This window comes from Cydia splendana, chromosome 6 (genome assembly GCF_910591565.1).
Source record: "Cydia splendana chromosome 6, ilCydSple1.2, whole genome shotgun sequence".
In the NCBI taxonomy this organism is placed as follows: Eukaryota; Metazoa; Arthropoda; class Insecta; order Lepidoptera; family Tortricidae; genus Cydia; species Cydia splendana.
Window position 1 is genome coordinate 6,863,342 of NC_085965.1, and position 19,549 is coordinate 6,882,890.

A 19,549-nucleotide genomic window follows, 5' to 3' on the forward strand; every position below is an offset into this window, starting at 1 on the left:
TATTGATAAAAAAAGTTACCTATATAAGTAAGTAGTTACTGCCTTTAAAAAGTATAAGTGTCTAAATGTTATTAGACTTTTTGATTCTTTAAAACGTCTTTAGGTCAATAAAGCAAGTGAAAAATTATTAGAGTTAGACCAAGAAAAGTCTGCAGCGATTTGGACAGCCCACGCAGTGAAGGTGTTATTTATAAGTCATAATTTCATAGAAGTTTCTTCAAATCGGTCTTATTAATGAGAGATTAAAAATATTCAAAATTATCTAAAAATATTTTAATCTATTATTTCATCTCATACGTTCAATAAGGCCCGGGACTGGACCTTTTTACCTGCACTGACAGTGGATCTTCTTAGCAACAAGTACAAATTCAGAATAATAGGGAGCAACTGCTATTTTTGAATGCTGGGCCTTGTTACCCGCCGGGCCTCATATGCCTGCACCTCACCTACCTTATTTATTTGTTTTACAAGGGGAAAATTTGTTGATTAATCATGCTAATATTGATACCCAAACAAGCGAAACATTCTAAAATTGAACCACAAGCGTAGCGAGTGGTTCGTAAAGTTGAACCTCGAGCGTAGTGAAGGTTTCAAGGGACGAGGGTCAAATAAAATTTTCACTACATCAGCTCGTAAAGGCCCTCTTGATTGTTCGAAACGGATAAGAAGAGTGGCATTTAATTTGATGCAAATTTTGAGTTGTTTCCGTAGGTATACTCGTAAAGCTCAGTTGGTTGGTAAAATTGACTTTAAAATGATAAATATTGAATAACGTTAGTTTGAAATTGATTTAAATGATGAAGTAAATATTATCGGAGATATATATATCGGATATCGCTCTTAAACAAAAAATATATATCGCTAGTCATTTATAACCTAAAAGCGCCAAATTACGCAAAATTATATTGAAATGACACCTGTCTATTGAATTTGAAGAATACTTTAACAAGGGTGGTTATCTGTATGACAATGCACCTAAAATAATTTTCAAATGGATCTATTATTTCTATACTTAACACGATAACGAATTCTACGTAAACCAAACCGCGGGCAATCCCTAGTACATATAGAAATAAATAAGTGTAGGTAAGTTTCCATTAGTGTACCTACTATTAACAATATAACTATTTACCATTGATAATAATTTTATAAACGTTTTACGTATTTTTTACGGGCACCGCGCTAATCGCTAGCCCGCCACCGTCGATCGCTGCCTCCTGCCACGGCGCACAGCGCGGCGCGCGAAAACGCCGCGCGTTTGAAATGTAACTCAATATAAGCGCGGAATGCATACTTACGTATCAGTATTTAGTGTCGCCGTGATTTTATATTTCTAATATTTTGTGTGGGAACTAAGATCTTTATTATGACCGTGTAATATTAACTCTACAAACTTTAATTCAATATTGGCTATACTGCTTAACCAGAAATCAATATCTAGACAAGCACATTGTCTACATTTCTAATTTTTTACAAGTATGCTAAGTTGATAGATAATATCGTAATTTTACAATATCAGCTACTTTAATTCTTTATTGACAAAGTAATTCGTGTTTTTACGTTCACCAGAAAGCAGCTGTTCCAGATTTCTAAAAACCGAATATTGTGAATAAATTAAAGTGTTATTGAACATGTTACAGTTTTTTGTAACTTTAATTTTATATTTACATAGTTATTTAGCAAAATTGAAATATTTAAATATGGCCGAACGCTCCACCTATAATTTTCTAATATTTTACATAAATGTTATTTAACATGCATGCAATAACATATCAAAAAAGAAAAAACTTTAATGTTATCAAAACCCATTTTTGTTCCACCGCTGGTCTATAAATCTGGCTCATTAACGTTAGTTTATTTTACACTTTCGAGGGCTTGTCTACTCTTTGTTTTTAATATGGTGCTGTGATCCCTAAACGAACTTAAACTGACCCTGCACAATCTGCAGCAAAATGGGCATAAAATCTTATCTGCAAAGGCCAACAGCGAACACCGTCAATTGTTTCCGAGCGCGTGGCTAGTTAACAAATAATCGCGGTCCACAATTGGAGTAGGTACCGGCGGAGTCCGCACGCATTGCCAGTCCACACTATCCTGGCGATCAGACCGCTCGCCAAAAACCGGTACGATGGTGCACGGTGCAGCCCTAGTGTAGAGGCCCGCGCAGATAAATTAAAAACAAACTGTCTCTTTTTCAAACCAGAATGGCGAGGATAGTTTGATAAGTTTTTGCAGTTGCGTGATTCTTGAAGAGAATTTGTGTTTTTTGTGCTGATGACGTTGGTACGTATAAGTACTATAAGTAAGTTTCTTTTAAAAGTAGAATTATTTCTTAAATGCCTTGAGCATTGAGCGGTAAGCAGATGTTCATTAACTACGTTTTAGGATGCTGAATATTGCATGGCATAAATTACGTAAATTCTAGAAGTTGTGCACTAGCTTAAGGGACTCGAATCTGATGAGGTGTTTCAGTCATTGAAAATCAAAACCACTGGGGGCCTAGCCAAGATAACAATCGTACATTGACAAATGCCAAACGAAAAAAAAGTAAAAATATATTTCTATGAAAAGTTAAGTGACTATTTCCATACATTATTTAAGATTCGATTGGCGTTTTCTCTCAACGATTGTCACCGTGGCTAGGCCCCCTGGGGTAAAACGAAACTCTAATGTCTTTCTATCACTCTTCCATGGATATTAGTGCGATAGAGAAAGAGAGGCGTTTCGTTCGCTACGTTTGCCCTGATTGTCATCTTAGCTTATTAGCTAGGCCACCAGTGGTCCGATTTTTGAACTTCGATCGCTCGATTTCGTCACTCGAAAATTGGTGGAAAACGACAAAATGCTAATTTTTGAAATACGAGCGATAGAAATTGGGAATCTAGTGGTATTGAACACTCGTTTTCAATTCTATTAGTAGAATTAAAATGCCTAGTAGTGGAGATATTATTGAACGAAATACACGAAATCGAGCGGTAGAATTCCAAAAATCGACCCCCAGGGCTATAACCGCGAAAATCGAATTTCGCAAATTGCGGGCATTTTTCTCTGTCATTCTAATTACGCGCGCCCTCATTGGAGTAAAAGAGAAAGATCCCCGCATTTTGCGAAATTCGGTTTTCGCGGTAGCCCCTCAGGCCCCTCTACTTCACTACGGTGACAGGTGCGACAATTGTAGACATCACTGTTACTGACGTCACAGGCCTCCATAGACTACGGTAACCGCTTACCATCGGACGGGCGGTATGCTTGTTTGCCACCAACATTTAATAAAAAAAAAAATATATATTTTTAATTAAAAAAAAACTCCAGTATAACGCCAATAAATACCTAAGTACTTATTTTGCGAATTTTGTCACAAGAAACACGACAATTGTCACGAAATTCCGACACAGAACTGATTTCCTGGCAAGAATTACCGAAAGTTCTTTTAAATCTTGTGACAATTGTCATCATCACCATCATCATCATCATAAACTTCGCAAGAGAAATACCAGTTTTATGCCGATATAATAAAGGTTTTTTAAATAATACCATGATGCTGGGGTAACCGTAGCCCATGGAAGACTGACGTCAGCAACAGTGACATTTTATAATTGTCGCACCTGTCACCGTGGTGAAATAGGGGCCAGGTGAAAAGGTTATAAAATTAAGTACCTATGTAGTAGACATTGTGGAAGATGGTACCTATAATGTAATACTTATCACAAGTTATCAACCACACCTCATGTTTGCGACTTCTAAACATCTTATCTTCTAAGAACTGCCGCTGATTCAAACGTCAAATAATATTTGTTTCCTATGATAAAGTCAGCTGACAGTATAATATACAACTTGGTATTTACTCGCACTACCCGTTGAACTACATATTGTAGTAAACATTGAATGCATTTGAATTGCAAATGAACGAAACACACACAAGGTATATTTAGTTTAAATCTACTTATACAAAATGTGTAACACTGAGTAGTTGAGTACTTACTGAAAACCTCACACCCTTTTTAGTGTACCGCACAAAACTTTGTTCGCGGTACACTTATGAGATCACTTCGGTCTTATCAGTCTTCGGTCTTCGGTCAATCAGTTAAATTTTATATTCTAAATTAATTATTTTTTTATTATTAGGGATCCGCACTATAGTGACAGATAGCTAGGTAATGCATAGCCTAAACCATTGAAAATAGGACCTTGAAATATATCAAATAGGTATGTGTTTTCCATCTTCACCACTTAGAATTTAGATGGTTGGCAGTCCTCAACTGTGCGTTTCTCCAGAAACTTCCTGCCTCGCACAGCCAAACTGTGGAATGAACTGTCGCCTGCGGTATTTCCGGACCGATGCGATCTTCACGTTTTCAAGAAAAGAGCGTACTCCCATCTTAAATGCCGGCAACGCACTTACAACCCCTCTGGTGATGCGGGTGTCCATGGGCGGTGGTAATCGCTCACCATTAGGTGATCCGTCTGCTCGTTTGCCTCCTATATCATACAAAAAGATTACAAGAAAGGATTTTTGGAAATTCAACCTTTAAGAGGACTCAAATGGGGTTGAAAGTATTTAATAATGACTTCAACGCGGACGAATTCGCGAGCGGGGGGTTCAGTTAAGTTAATGGATATACATTATCATACCTACTAGAAAAACAAGGCGTACCTAGATATATTATTGTTTTCATTAAGTGAAGTGGCCTCAGGTTATTTACTCAGCTTGGTACACGGACAACTTGTCTGAGAACTACCTTTATTACTTTACAAGTACCCGATACATGCTGCAAAGTTCAAATATGTGTGCGATTTTGAATCTTACCTCCCAGGGATAAGTTACAAATTGTATACACGTTATTGGGAGGGATATGTGGAAAAGTGCAGTCGTAAATCGAGTGGTATCTAGGAATTTAGATGTAAGCTGGATTCTTGAGTGCGTAATGAAGACAATTAGAAAATAGAGACTGGCAGTATCCATATAAAGTTGATTTTCTTATCACTGTAGAGGGCGCCGCAATAGCGCATTTTCAGCTCCATTTATATTGTTGTAACGGTTTGCTTGTACTTACTTAAAATATTAACCTCAGAAAATCACTCGCCTGCGATAGGTGCTTTTGTGCTAACCAGCTGACAAATTGGAATAAAATTGATAAACACCATCTTTGAGATTATAACAACTATGAGTTTGAGTAAATTTTCTAGATTTTCCCAAATCAAAGAGTGCGGATACCACTCGTGATGATGCCTCTACAAACTCGACGAAAGTGTACAGGCACTATGACGGTGAGTAGGTGAATCGAAACCACACAAACGTACTGCTCTTTATATTTATGAATGGATTTGAGAACTCAGTGAATAGCGTGTAGTGGCACCATTACAACCGCGATCGCGACTGTGGTGCAGATTGACAGTCCATATTACTGAGTTGTCGCCGGTTTCTAATGCTTTAGTCAGGTAGCTGGGCTAGTCATAAAATACTAAGTAGAGGTAACAGGATAAAATGCTATTATTACATACATTACATTCACGACAGTACGTGTGGTCCATAACCTTCTAATGCTCTAGGTGCCTATCACATTTTGTGCATGTATTATGGCAAATAGTGTGAGACATTATGACGTTAAAGGCTTGATTTAAGGGCATTTGTGGAATAAACATTAGGTACCTAAGTATCAGGGGACAAACGTTCATCGCCAAACGAAAATTAAAAACGTATTGGGATAGCAGTTGTTCTGACCATTTGTGACGTAAGATGACAATGGGGTTGGCAACTATCAAAGGTTTGCATAGATGGCGCCATCATAGCGCCCCTTTTTCTATGAGATTTGGCTTAAAGGGCTGGCATCCAGGGCATAAAATTCCATTAAAAACCCCCATTAAAGTTTGATTGGCATTTGTACTTGTACCTGTAACTTATAAGAAGCCATTTACACATTGTTTTTAAATACTCTGCGAGGTGAATGAGTACCTAGGTCATACTAAACAACTTTTCTATGAAGCTAGTCCCGATATAGAGAAAATAAATGGATTTTGCATTCTTTTTTCCCCGATTTTAGGGTTACTGCCATATTAAAAATAAAAGTTTCTCACAGTTGGCTAATTGTTGAAAAAGTACCCTGTAGCGAGAAAACTTTAGTTGAAATGGACATATCGCCAATTTGGTAATACTGCGGCAATACTAATTGATAGCTCGGCCATGGAATTACGCGAGCATTAAAATATTATAATAACTTTATTGGTATAATAATAGCATGGTGTTTAAATAATTACGGGGTTTGTAACGATTGAGTAAGATTTTGCGCATTTTAAGGGGTCATGACACGGCGATGTTGAGAAATGAAGGCCCAGCTAATGAGTAATGAAGAGCGGGTGAGTCAACTGAATTGACCGTGTCGTTAGCCGCCGCACTTGTTCTAATCGAATCATACGAAATTGAGAGGCTAGAAAAAAAAAATCTCAGGTGGGCCAAATTAAATGTCCGGTAAAGAGGGACCGGCCGGACTAAACAGTGTAGGCGCATTTACCGGTTTCTTTTACTAACGGGAACAATTTTCCGCCAATCTGATTAAATTGTCCGATCAAATCAGGTGGTGCGGACGCAAACGCCAATTTGGCCTCTTTCACCAACTTTAAATTTATGGTGATATTTCAGCGCTCTACATTAAAAAATGCCTCCGAACGCGAATACTAGCGTCACAAATTGGTATTCTTGCCTCCACACACATTTTATCGGTAATATCGGTCATAATCGGCGGTCTAATTCGGCGAGCCAAATTGGCGTTTGCGTCCGCACGGCCTGATTTAATCGGACAATTTAATCAGATTGGCGAAAAATTGTCCTCGTCTGGACAGGCCTTAAGGCCGCGAAGGATGTCCCCACCGGCGAAATATACCGGATATATTAGGGTCACGAAATGACAATTTTTCTCTCTAAAGATCGCTGGTATTGCTTCCAGAAATGAAACTGGTTGTCTTGTCTGTAACGTACCGTGAGTCATTGACCGAGCGGAAGTGAATATCTGTTTTACAGCTTGGGCAAAAATGATTTCGTATATCCGGATGTTCAGCTACAGGTCGCATTTCTCAAATCTCAACCGATTGTCGTGAAATTTTGTGAGTAGGTTCGATAATTATATATACAACTTTATGCCAATTCAGTTTTTGGAATTTTTCAAAATGTCTGATCCATGGGGATTCGTGAGCTCTACAGTAGTCTACAGCTCACAGAAGAAGGATTCCATTCGTTCAAAAGCTGGTGGCAAACATCTATTTATGATATTTTGTACTTAATCTCAGCAAGTCTACAATTTTGGACCTTCGGTTTGGAAGTTATAGTATATAGACTTTTTCACCACTACTGATAATTTGCCGTGTCGCGTGATCCAAATCACACTAGCAATAGCAGGGCATTTGCCTGCAATCAAATCACTGGTCAATTGTGCACTATAGTAATAGTCAAATAGCCATATGAGTCAGAAATAGATTCTTCCTGCTTCATTCACAGTTTGTAGAGGTAATCGTTGCAATAAATTCTTGTTCCCGCTGCCTGTGAAGACAGTAAAATGCGATGCGAATTATACTCTGGATGTGCATTCACATTGCATTGTATTAATGTATTATTACAGTCGACTGACCGTTTGTACATCTTATTGCAGCGAGATAAGGTACCTATGCCATGGCTAGGTAACTGGTTTGCCCTTAGTATATATCCATTGAGCGTGGGCGTCGGTAGGCGAGTGAAACCTGCAAAGATCACTATTACCTATCAGTATCATCATCTGGAGCAGTTCATAATTAGGTAGGACATCTAAAGTCCAACGGTCGGACCGGTGAGCTTCATAAAAAAAAAGTCTTACATTCGTTCGACACACACAGGAAAATAAAAGTTCACTTTTTATTTAATCCAGTAACTTTGTCGAATTTTGTAACCTGGCTCTTTTGCGTCAAATCCGGTAGTTCTGATTTTTTGCAGACTTGTTTATGATGTTAGCCCAATGAATAATCCAAGTTTGTGACTTCGAGCGCCGAACGCAACTTTGTCAAAAATCGAATAACCGCAATTTTTTTTAGATTTGGGCGATTATAACCCTAAAGTACTAGTTTTTGGTAGTAACTTCCTAGGGCGTTTTTAAAGTAGACTAAATTTGCTACAATAAAACACTAGAATTGTCTCTGTACATCTAATATTTTCCGAGATAAAGCCTTTCAAAATTTTATAATTTTACATCAGTTCTTAGGTGTAATATAAGGGTTAGGCGGGTAATTTATATGGAATTCATCACCGCCACGCTCTACAAAATATTTATTTTCCTTAAATTTTTTTTTTTCCAAAATAGGCTCTTATACAATTTTTTATCCAAATATAAAAAAAATTGCGGTTTATTAGATTTTTGACAAAGTTGCGTTCGGCGCTCGAGGTCACAAACTTGGATTATTCATTGGGCCAACATCATAAACAAGCCTGCAAAAAATCAGAACTACCGGATTTGACGCAAACGCAAAATGTATAATTTTACTGTATTAATTGCTGAAGGTTAAAGAATTGTGCAAACTAATTTCTGAGTGTGATATATAGGTAGAGTAGAGGTAAAACGATCAAAGCTTCTCCGTAGTAGTTTTGGACTGCACCAAATTGGTACTGTACCAGAGGTAGATATGTATATACCTACCATCGCCCACACTGTTAACTGTACATCGGTGGACCTTATGAATTTTGTAAGGTCCACCGATGTATAGTTAGGATAGGAGTGTCGCTGTTTGTACAACTCACACTGGTTCCTTCGAAAGTTCTCAATGCTCTTTATACTTTAATAGAGCGTATCTCAGCCATATATCTTTATTATTTACTTAAGTATGAGTAAAATTATATATTTACACATGTTAATGTCAGAACTTGAAATACAAGTTTTAACTTTGCAAAGATCAACTCGTGTGACCTCAAGACAAAACATAATAATATGTCAAAGTCATTAATACACCGTGAAAACTGAGCACCTATGAGTATGAATTATAGCATATACGACAGGCGATGGTTCTATTATAATATATTTCTATCTAGTAGTCCATCTAAAAACAAAACTTTAGCCTGGATTAATCTGGATCAGAATTTAGGGACTAGGTAACTATAGGTAGTATAGGTCTACCGTTTAACTGATGGATGTTTATTATGGTCAGCTAGTCAGCTACGGACTATTTGAAGGCTTGGCTGCAATGAAGCTTATTTGCATTAGGCATGTTAAGTAAAAATGTAATGTACCTATTTTTATAAAACCAATTTTAGTCCCAAAACTCCGCATCCTTCTATTACTAGAAAATGACCGCGTAACTTCTTTACCGACCGTCACCGCCGAACCGATTTAGAAGAAAGGTATGGAGTTAGAAGTCAAAGCCTCAAAAAAGTCTAAGGACACGGGATAGTTTTTATCAATCATCATAACCATCCCACGCAAACGAAGTCGCGGGCAGAAGCAAGTTCCGAAATAATTTAGCGACTTATTACTGTTTGTAATATGAAATCTGTTTTATTATGCTATTTATGATAATGTATATTGATGTGGCAGATCCGAGATATAAATTGATAACAAAAATGTAATTAAAAAATATATAACACACTGCTACTTTCACTTGTTTTAAAATTGTCATAGTTTCCTGTGTATGCATTTTAATAAAAGGATGACCATGACGTTGCGTTGCGATTGAGAGATAAACATGTTTTCATAATAAAGTCGTCGCAGTGCTATTTTTGTAGAGACGAGGTAGGTCGCGTCATCATTTTATTAATTTGTATAATTTCAAATATAGATTGGACATAGGTAGAAGTGGTAGGTATTTTTTATATTTTATTATTTTATCGTACTGTTATTAAAAATGTGAAAGAAAGAATCTCAATTAGTACTGTGGGTCTACTGCGAAATCTAAATTTACCTACCTGCCTTTCCATCGCTCGTTTCGCTCGAATATGCAAAAGGCAGATAACGAAATTAATGTTATTAGTTCCGCGAATACTAGTGTACAAGGTAGCAGGGTAGAGGAGGGGGTGGGAGGTCTTAGATAATTTAGCCTAACGACTTTCGGAAGAAGACTCTTGTTAATTTCTTAAGTTGGATTTAATTTTTTTTTTCTACTCCAGCATTTCGATTTGTCAGTTGAATGATTGCCAGTGATTCTAAATCAACTTCATTAGACGTATTTTAGTGAAAATTAAAATAGACTTAAGTACTTCAAAATTAAGGCTTCGTTCCATGGTTCTAGTAAAAATCATCCTAGGCGTTTCCTAGAGTGTACAAACTGCCAAGTCAGTCCACCCTTGATCCAAATAGGAATCATGAGATGAACCAGAACATACCTCAAAACTAAGGTCACACGCGTGACTAATTACTGGTCACCGTAATTGAGACCGGCCTTCGGCACTCAGGTGCCGTGACGTCACACTTTTCATTGGCCACCTTCGTGCATTTGTAATTATGCAATTGCACATGTCATGCGAGCGTTTATAATCGCTTGATGAAAGCTATGTGTATCAGTTATGTTACACTGATTTTGTATCTGGAGACTGTTTTCTGTTGGGCGAGAAGATATTGTCGACGAAGTTGACGCACAATGTTTTGACAAACTGGGGGGTGGGTAAGCATTTAAGGTTATCTAAAGTACCTACTTACGAAATATACCTCTACTATAGTTGGTCAAACCAATTTGTCAGTCAGTAAGAACCAGGAAAACTATACTCATCCTTTTCTCTTGGGTGCTAACTAGTGTAAGACAACGATAGTATGATTCTCTCTGTCTATGATTGAAATGAGATAGTCCTTTGACAAACTATATATCTTCTGTTCGTAATCAAAGGCTTAAAGATCCGCAGGGCATAATTAAGATTTAAAGTGAAAAAAAAAAGAAATACCTATAGTGAGACTAGAGGGACCTAACCGTGACCTAACCTAATCTATTCATAAAACATAAGATTACGATTTAATGGGATTTCTCGAAGTCCCTTCTAAAACTTAATTCTTCTTGATTGGATTCTTAAGAAAGTTTAGCTAAAGGCTTACCTAGCTAGAGGTAAGCTAAACCCTGGGGCTCTAACCCTACTCATTCCAGTAATGAGGCTATTACACCTACGCAACTCACTCATTAATAAACATTTTATAATCTTCCTCAATTTTATACCATTTACTGAAACGGCATGAATTTTACAAGGTTTTCCGCAGTATCGTGGACGTAGGTGGCTATCAAGACATCCGCCAAGCGTTAACTGGGTAAAGTATGGCGATAGCGCACATCCTTACGGCTGAGGATAGTGAGGATGGATGTGTCAAAACGGAACAATCTTCCTGAATTGATATGACATAATGACGACAACAACACTCAAAACTTTTCAACTGACCTATTAAATAAAATATGTATTTCCTCAATTTCATAAAAGCTTCGTAATTTAAGATATCTAAAAATATTTTTTATATGATTCATTAAATTAAGTTAAATAAACATGTTTGTTAAAAATATTTTTTTAAACTGTAAAAATGTTCGAAAGTTAATTGTACATCTATGTATCTTCTATACATATTATGAAACAAAGTCCCCCGCCGCGTCTGTCTGTCTGTCGGTATGTTCGCGCTAAACTCGAAAAATACTGAACGGATTTTCATGCGGTTTTCACCTATTAATAGAGTGATTCTTGAGGAAGGTTTAGTTATAATTTATTAAGGTTTACACGTGCGAAGCCGGGCAGGTCGCTAGGGAATTAAAATTTAAAATGCAATGTTGGTATTGCTACTCATCAACAGATGGCGCTGGTATTCGTAATTTGTTGGTAATTTAATTTGTAATCAAACGAACGAACATAACATAGCTAACCCATAGGTGGTTCAAGAATGCGACTGTATTAAACTAATTTTTTTAATGTAACATGATGTTAAAAAAAACACCGTTAGATATTCTGATCATGTTAGGAGGATTAGCAGGATTACCTATTTCGCGAGAGATAAGTAGTTAATAGGCAAAAATTTAATTCATAACAAAGTGACAGGGGTGGTACCTAATAAAATATCCCTAAAAATATCATTTTTATCCTTCCAGGATCAGCTGTCCCCAAAATGAAACCCCGCAACATGAAAAAACACAGTGCGAGTGCAAGGACGATAATAATATTGTGACAGTTCAATTCGTACATTGAATCATGACAGCCGAGCCCAGTTCCTACGAAATGGAGATCAGAACTGAGGATAAAGAAAAGCCCAAACCGGCCTCGGGAAAGATCTTTTATAACCCGGAGGAGACGGATGAAACCAGCGTGTTTGATAGTTCGATGGTGGAGTCACCGATGCTTGGGGCTGGATTTAGAGGCAGCGGGTTCCTCAGGCCGCCGTTGACGTTGCATGTTTCGAACAGTCTACATAGGATCCCGACGTACAGCAGCTCTATTGGACAGAGTACTATTTATCGACAGGATACGTGCAGGTAACTTTAATTCATTCATTCATTTCATTAATTCATTCATTCATTCATTTTGACGACCGGTCTGGTCTAGTGGATAGTGACCCTGTCTGCTAAGCCGATGGTCCTGGGTTCGAATCCCAGTAAGGGCATTTATTTGTGTGATGAACACTAATATTTGTTCCTGAGTCATGGTTGTTTTCTATGTATATAAGTATGTATTTATCTATACAAGTATGTATATCGTCGCCTAGTACCCATAGTACAAGCTTTGCTTAGTTTGGGGCTAGGTTTGATCTGTGTAAGATGTCCCCTAATATTTATTTATCTATTTATTTATTTTATTCATTCATCCATTTCATTCATTCATTCATTTAGTAATTTGTATTTTTTTTAACAATATCAAATATTTTCTAACAGCTAAGTCAGTTATCTGACCATGTAACCTTTGACCTAGTGTCTCGTGAAAGTTTATACATCGTTTTTAAAACAGTAAACTAAACTACTCTATTCGTTTTTAAAGTCAACTAAAGTACTCTATCAAAAGAACCGTAAAACCACCCAACTATTGTCTGAAATCCTCCAACTATGCTTAAAAACTAACAAGAATATCTAAGGGCCACCCCACACTAGCGTCTTTTGAGCTTCGGCCAGGCGTGGATCACTCCGCGATTTCGTCGCTTTGCTACAGGTAGCTAAAAGTTCCACCCCAATTTTGGGGAAAGCCATAAGCCGCGCGTGGCGCTGTCGCCACCTAGCGGCCATATCTGTGCTGATCGTAACAGACGCGTTTTGTTAGAGAGTGAGCCTTCTGTACCTAGTACTATTATTTATTCTGTGCTTCGGCGTCTAGTCAGCGCTATGGAAAAAGGCGTCACTGCGCAGTTGCTCCAACGTTGCGTCGATCAGCAGCCATAGAGTTTAGTAGACGCCGACGCTCGGGAGACGCTAGTGTTGGCCTTTAGTTTAGGTGAGACTATTTAAATTAGCTAATTTTTCGGCGAAATATTTTCATGAATGAGAGAAAAAACCGATAACAACATTTCCATTAAACTCCTAACTTTTACCTCTAGTCTAGAGATGAATGGGTTAGGTAAACAATAAAGATTATCTACTACATATTCATAAAGTTATCAATATGTGACTTTTTTGTACATTGGAAGAGTCATTTAAAAAATGTAACAACTCCTTTTAATCTTACAAGTTACATTTAAAACCGAGTCGCTAGTGCAAAAATGCTATGCTATTTATATAAGTAAGTCATTGGACAAATGTTTAATCACACAACGAGGTTTTTTTCTAAGAAAGATAATAAATATGTATAACTTCGCTACTTTGACAATTAGGTGCTATTCTAGTAAACTAACTTAAAAGTGGCAGACGTACTAATAAAATAATTAAGTATAAAATAGTGTAGTCTGACATGTGTGTGTTTAAAGTAGAACCGTGATCCAGATGCATCCGCAAAATTGTTACAGGTAAGGTGTTTACAAACTTCGAACAAAAACTCACAAACATCTGGATGAATCATATTATGCGTTCTACGAAACGCGGAAAATAATTATCTGATAGTAGTAGCCTATTTTGTTTAATTTAAGAGTTTTTCAATTAATTATAAATAAGTCGTTTCGCCGCTTTTAGTCATTTATAGTTAAAGAAAAAATAGATATAAATACTCGTATTGTGTACTTTTATTTAAGTAGCATCGTCAGAAAAACAGGTTAAATTGTGTAGATATCAATAATTTCCTATAAATTATAGATATCGGCTTGCGTCCCGTCCCGTGATACAAATCTGTTATCTAATAAGCAATTCGAATGGTGACCGAGTGAAACTCTTTAATAATCTCGATCGATAATTTAATAATTGAAATACGATGTTATTGTTAAGGGTACGAGTCCTGAATCACCATCCTTGAAAGTACCTACTATCTAATCAGTAAACTTAGATAAGTGACTTCACTTACTTATCGAAATAGTTTTGTTGAAATATTTATTCGCAATCCAGTATCCGTTGTGATTGTTTAGTTTTACATTTTAAAAAAGTTATTCTATTTATTCCATATAAATCGAAATTTTTGAGCGGCAAGCGCCATTTTGAAAAAAAAGAGGCCATAGTGTAAAGCGAGAATTGTATTCTGGAGAAAAACGTTTTTTTTTTCTGGAATCTTCTGTGTTCAGACTTCATTTTTTTGTGTCGTTTTGTATAGAGAAACACGTGAAAAGTGTCTGAAAATGCGTCGTAGACGTAAATAAGTGATAAGGTAGACATTATCGTTGTTGACCAAGTGCTCCAGTTCTGTTTGAATTAATCACCAGTGACAAGGTATGCTAGTTTATAGTCAGGTGGTTGTTTATTATTGATAATCACCAGACAAAATAAGTAAAATTACATTGAATAATGAAATAAACTTAGGCAGTAAATTAAGGGTCATAAAACTCAGTCTCAAGTCGGTCGTGTTTATATCAGCAAGTAAATTCACAAACCTTCAAGAGCGTAGCATGTGAAATGGAAATTAAAAAGAGCCACTTCCCGGCCTAGGCCTGCAACTTTGTATGAAATTTCATTAAAAACCTCTCATCTAGCCGCGCCGGAGACGTGATACTTCCCAGCCTAATATGAAGATCATATCATAATATCAATATTTCATTGCATGTTTGAGAAAAAATTACCAATAGTGCTCCGTATTGACCAATTTTCGAGTCAACTTCATGTATATTTCCATTAACATTTTCATTTATAAGATTAATTTGGTTTCCTCCTCCTGACAAAAGCTATGAAACATAATTTTATTTCAGGTTTCTAAGTTTTAATTATTCCCCCCATTGTGATATCACATCACACATCACACATACACAGTTCGTCACATCGTATATATCGTGTATACAAACTTTCGAATATTAATTTCCCCTCTCAAAGATTTAGTAAGAAACTATTCTTGTTAGGAAATTTAACATATAGTCGACTACGGTATGTGCATATGAAGTTATACAAATATGTCGAATTTACACAAATATTGCGATTTGACTGAATAGACTATTAGGAGGACTTTTTTTATTTTTAGGAAAAATAAGTACATACACGAATTTAATTAAGATTAGGTACCTACGTTACACAATATAAAATAAATTAAAAACGAATTTAACTAACAAACACAAAAGCTATGTTAAACGACTAATATTCATAGAGTCGATTATTGAAATACAGTACCTAAGTGACTTATCGATAACGAGCAAAGTTATTTAATTTTCTGAATTACATAAACAATGACGGCATTTCTTATTTCTTTTATGAACCGGCTTACCCGAAGGCTAATTGCCCAAAGTGTCACTTTCCAAGGCTCACAAATAAAAAGGTAAACACGGAGAGACGCGCCATAATCTGCCAAATCCACAAAAATCCTCAAACACTGATATGTGTCTAGGTAATCTTGATTAATCGCTTCTCGAGACATTTCCACCACGCGATGAAATTACCTACTAAGAAAAAGTAGTTTGATTTTTGTAGATCTAAGTCTCTAAAAACATCGCCTTAATATTCTGGTATTTTTCCTGATACTATAAAAAAAAATGCTGTTTCACTTTTAATTTCAAACTAACGGCATTTATGGCACGCGTCATGTTATATTGTAAAATGTGACGTTTTCAACCAAAAGGTACCACATTGTCGGTGATCGATAAGGTTGATTTCAAATTGAAGCTATATGGCAATAGCGCCTTATTGACGACCGACAATAAGTACCCTTTTGATTGAGAATGGCACACATGATGATAGGTGACTTACATAATCTATTAGCTTATGCCACTATGGCTTGTTTATTAATCTTTTTTCTCAGCGTTTTATCTTATTTTAATGTAGCTCGTAAATTTAATTAGTCATTTTCTATTACCAATACCAAATTCTTAAGAGGTGGAAGAGATCTGTAAATCTGTGTAAGATACCTTAAGAGCGGATTTGATAGCCCACGCCTTAGAGGATATAACCAACGGAGACGCCATGTCTAAAATTTTCGGTACAAAATAGTCTGCCGTTTTTTGCGGGGGAGGGGCACATCAAATGTATAAAGTCCATTCCAATAGAACTTGCTAACTTTGTCAACAAAGCACGTAACTTTGTTTTGTCACTGTTTCTCCTTGAATTTTCACATAATCTCATCAAACACCATTGAAACACATACACTATACACTATTAAAGCGGTCGTTACCGTAAAATACAACAATATATAACTGTATCTTGGATATTTCATTAAAAGTTTAAAATGGTTTCATAAGTTAGGTTATTAGGCCCTGATGTAATGACGTTTTTGTTTCTTTTACATTCTACAATTGTCTATGATGGGTAGTGTTGTGACTAAAGTTGGTGATATACTCGTAAAGCCGCTACACACTACGCGACTCACGGTCTGTACCTGCCAACGCGGTTATATACACTACGCGGTAGTTTGACAATTTTAAATTTCAATAAATATGTAAACTCAGATTAATCGTTTTAATTCCTTTTTTTTAAATAACCTTTTCCATTATTTCGCACCATTTTTAAACATTATTTTTAAACTACGGAAAATTATAACTGGTTGTTTTGGACTGTTCATAAATAAAAATCTACCCTACATTTGACAAAATAATGACTGTTGAATGATTGACGGTTTCAATATTATTTTACTCGTTCACTGTTTTTCTTGGCATGTACGCGTATCTTACTTCTTTGTTATTGAATTTTCTAACGACTTGGCCTGATTTACGGATTTTGTTTTGCATTGTGATCTGGATATTATTTAACTTTGGAACGACGACTTATTGCTACCTTACACGGATTCTGATATTGCTTATTATTGCCGGCAACGAAAAAATGAGTGATCAGCCAGGAACATCTCAAACTTCGGACTTGCAACCACGAAAGAGAGCGAAACACACTCCAGTTCAAATGACGGAAAATGAAAAACAAATTGCTATTAATGTGTACAAGTACGTAGAAAAGACATTGCCATCCTATCCCCATAAAAAAGACGTGCTACCGATTGTTTCAGAAATAATGGGAGTTTCTAGCCATACAATTGATAACGTGATTAAGTTTTATGAAAAAACTGGGACGGTTAAACAACCCGCAGCCAGCAGGCCACCAAACCGCGCTAAACTTAGCAAATTTGATAATTTTACGTTGACGGCTATTAGGAGAAAAGTACATCAATTTTATTTTGATGGTGAATTGCCCACTGTTGAAAAAGTGACGGCAGCAATCAACGAAGATTATTATTCGATATGGTTTGGCATAAAAACTGGGCAAGTGCGAGTCGGACTCGCGCACGAAGGGTTCCGTACCATAAAGCAAAAAAAAAAAAACGGAAAAAAATGCAAAAAGAAAACGGTCACCCATCCAAGTACTGACCACGCCCGACGTTGCTTAACTTTGGTCAAAAATCACGTTTGCTGTATGGGAGCCCCACTTAAATCTTTATTTTATTCTGTTTTTACTATTTGTTGTTATAGCGGCAACAGAAATACATCATCTGTGAAAATTTCAACTGTCTAGCTATCACGGTTCGTGAGATACAGCCTGGTGACAGACAGACGGACGGACAGCGAAGTCTTAGTAATAGGGTCCCGTTTTACCCTTTGGGTACGGAACCCTAAAAATGGTAACACACTATCGCACCGCACCACGACCTTGGTGCGTCGCACCCATAAGTGATATATAGTTCGTTTTTAGCATTAAAAATAAGGTAAACAATCTTTATGTCTTTGTTTTTGATTGAAAAAAAAATTCAAAAAATAAGTTACGGCAAATATGTAACAATAATGAATCCAATACGATCATTTATATTCTTCTGCTTTCATAAGTAATAGTTACTGATTTTTAATAAGCGTTTTTCAATTAAAAGACATGTCAAGATCGCTTACCTTCTTTCAAGTTCTTTTTAATGCAAAAAAACGAACTATAGAGCGAGAAAGAGATATCTGTTTCTCGCTCTCACTTATGGATGCGACGCACCAAGTTCGTGATGCAGTGCAATAGTGTGTTACGGCCTTAAGTAAAGGACCAAGTAAGACTCTTGCCCATCACTAGCAAATTCATCATTCAGAGACAATTTCAATATGGCGGTTTGTTTACATACTTTGCAAGTTCTATTGGAATGGACTTTAGGTAAGTACGTCATGTCAGATAAACGTCAGTCCATACATATGCTTGACATGTGGTTGACCATTGGCCGCCTATTTTCGACAGAGGGGAACGCCTGTTAATGGCGGCTCCATTGTTAATTACTCCGAGGCCCACGCAGTGCACGTGTTATTTTAAACGTCAAACTTCTATGAAATTATGACGTATAATAAATGACACTTGCATGCACTGCGTGATGGGCTATACAGTGTGGAGAGATAAGTCGGGCCCTGGAGGGAAACTACCTTAAATCCTTAAGCTGGCTCATTTTACTTAAAGGAGACATTATTCTTGGGCCGACTCTAGGTACCCACCCCCTTATTCATAAACGCGCTACAAACCTCAATTAGCTAATAATCGTTTGTCCTTATCTGTCATTTTGACCTGTGTATTTGTAAGAAAGGGATAAAACATAATTCAACTAAATCAGGCCCGTAAAGTTTAACGAATAAGAGGGTTAAAGTATACAATTCTTTGTATTCGCTATCAATTTTAATTCGGCTATTAACGTCATCTATCTCGCCCGCTGATGCATTCTCCTGATAATTCGTCATGTCGCAAATATATTATATAGGTATTGTAAAAAAAGGCATATCGTGAGTTTCCTGGATACAAGTCGAATTTACCACGTATTACTGGGAACGCTGCGCGCAATTTCTTAATGCGGATGTAAGTATGCATGTTAATAATGTTAAAACTTAATTTTTATTTTTACATAAGATAATACAATTTTTATTTTGAGCCATTCGACATCAGAGTGCAAAGTAAATAGAGTAAAATATTTGCAAATTCATATCCAAATCCGCTCAAATCTCCAGGTTACGAAAATATGCAATGTTAGAAATCCAAAATTCTCACATTGCATATTTTCGCAACATGGAGATTTGAGCGGATTTGGATATGCTTTTGAAAAGATTGTTCTTAGCCATACTACAAATATAAAATATTGTTAAGAAATATGACATTGCTTAAAATATTC

General features: G+C 36.5%; 1 protein-coding gene across 4 annotated transcripts in view; it reads left to right on the forward strand.

Moving 5' to 3' along the window:
* Positions 1 to 2,076: 2,076 nt before the first annotated feature.
* LOC134791297 (G protein-activated inward rectifier potassium channel 3-like) overlaps positions 2,077 to 19,549 on the forward strand; it is a 46,363-nt gene continuing 28,890 nt past the window's right edge. The window contains exons 1-2 of one of the 4 annotated variants that reach the window (XM_063762301.1): positions 2,077 to 2,283; positions 12,058 to 12,438. In XM_063762301.1, coding sequence (XP_063618371.1) covers positions 12,158 to 12,438 — 281 coding nt within the window. In that variant the 5' untranslated portion in view covers positions 2,077 to 2,283; positions 12,058 to 12,157. Of the gene's footprint in view, positions 2,284 to 12,057; positions 12,439 to 14,620; positions 14,740 to 19,549 lie in introns of those variants that run through there. The other 3 variants (XM_063762304.1, XM_063762302.1, XM_063762303.1) reach the window with 3 other exon arrangements.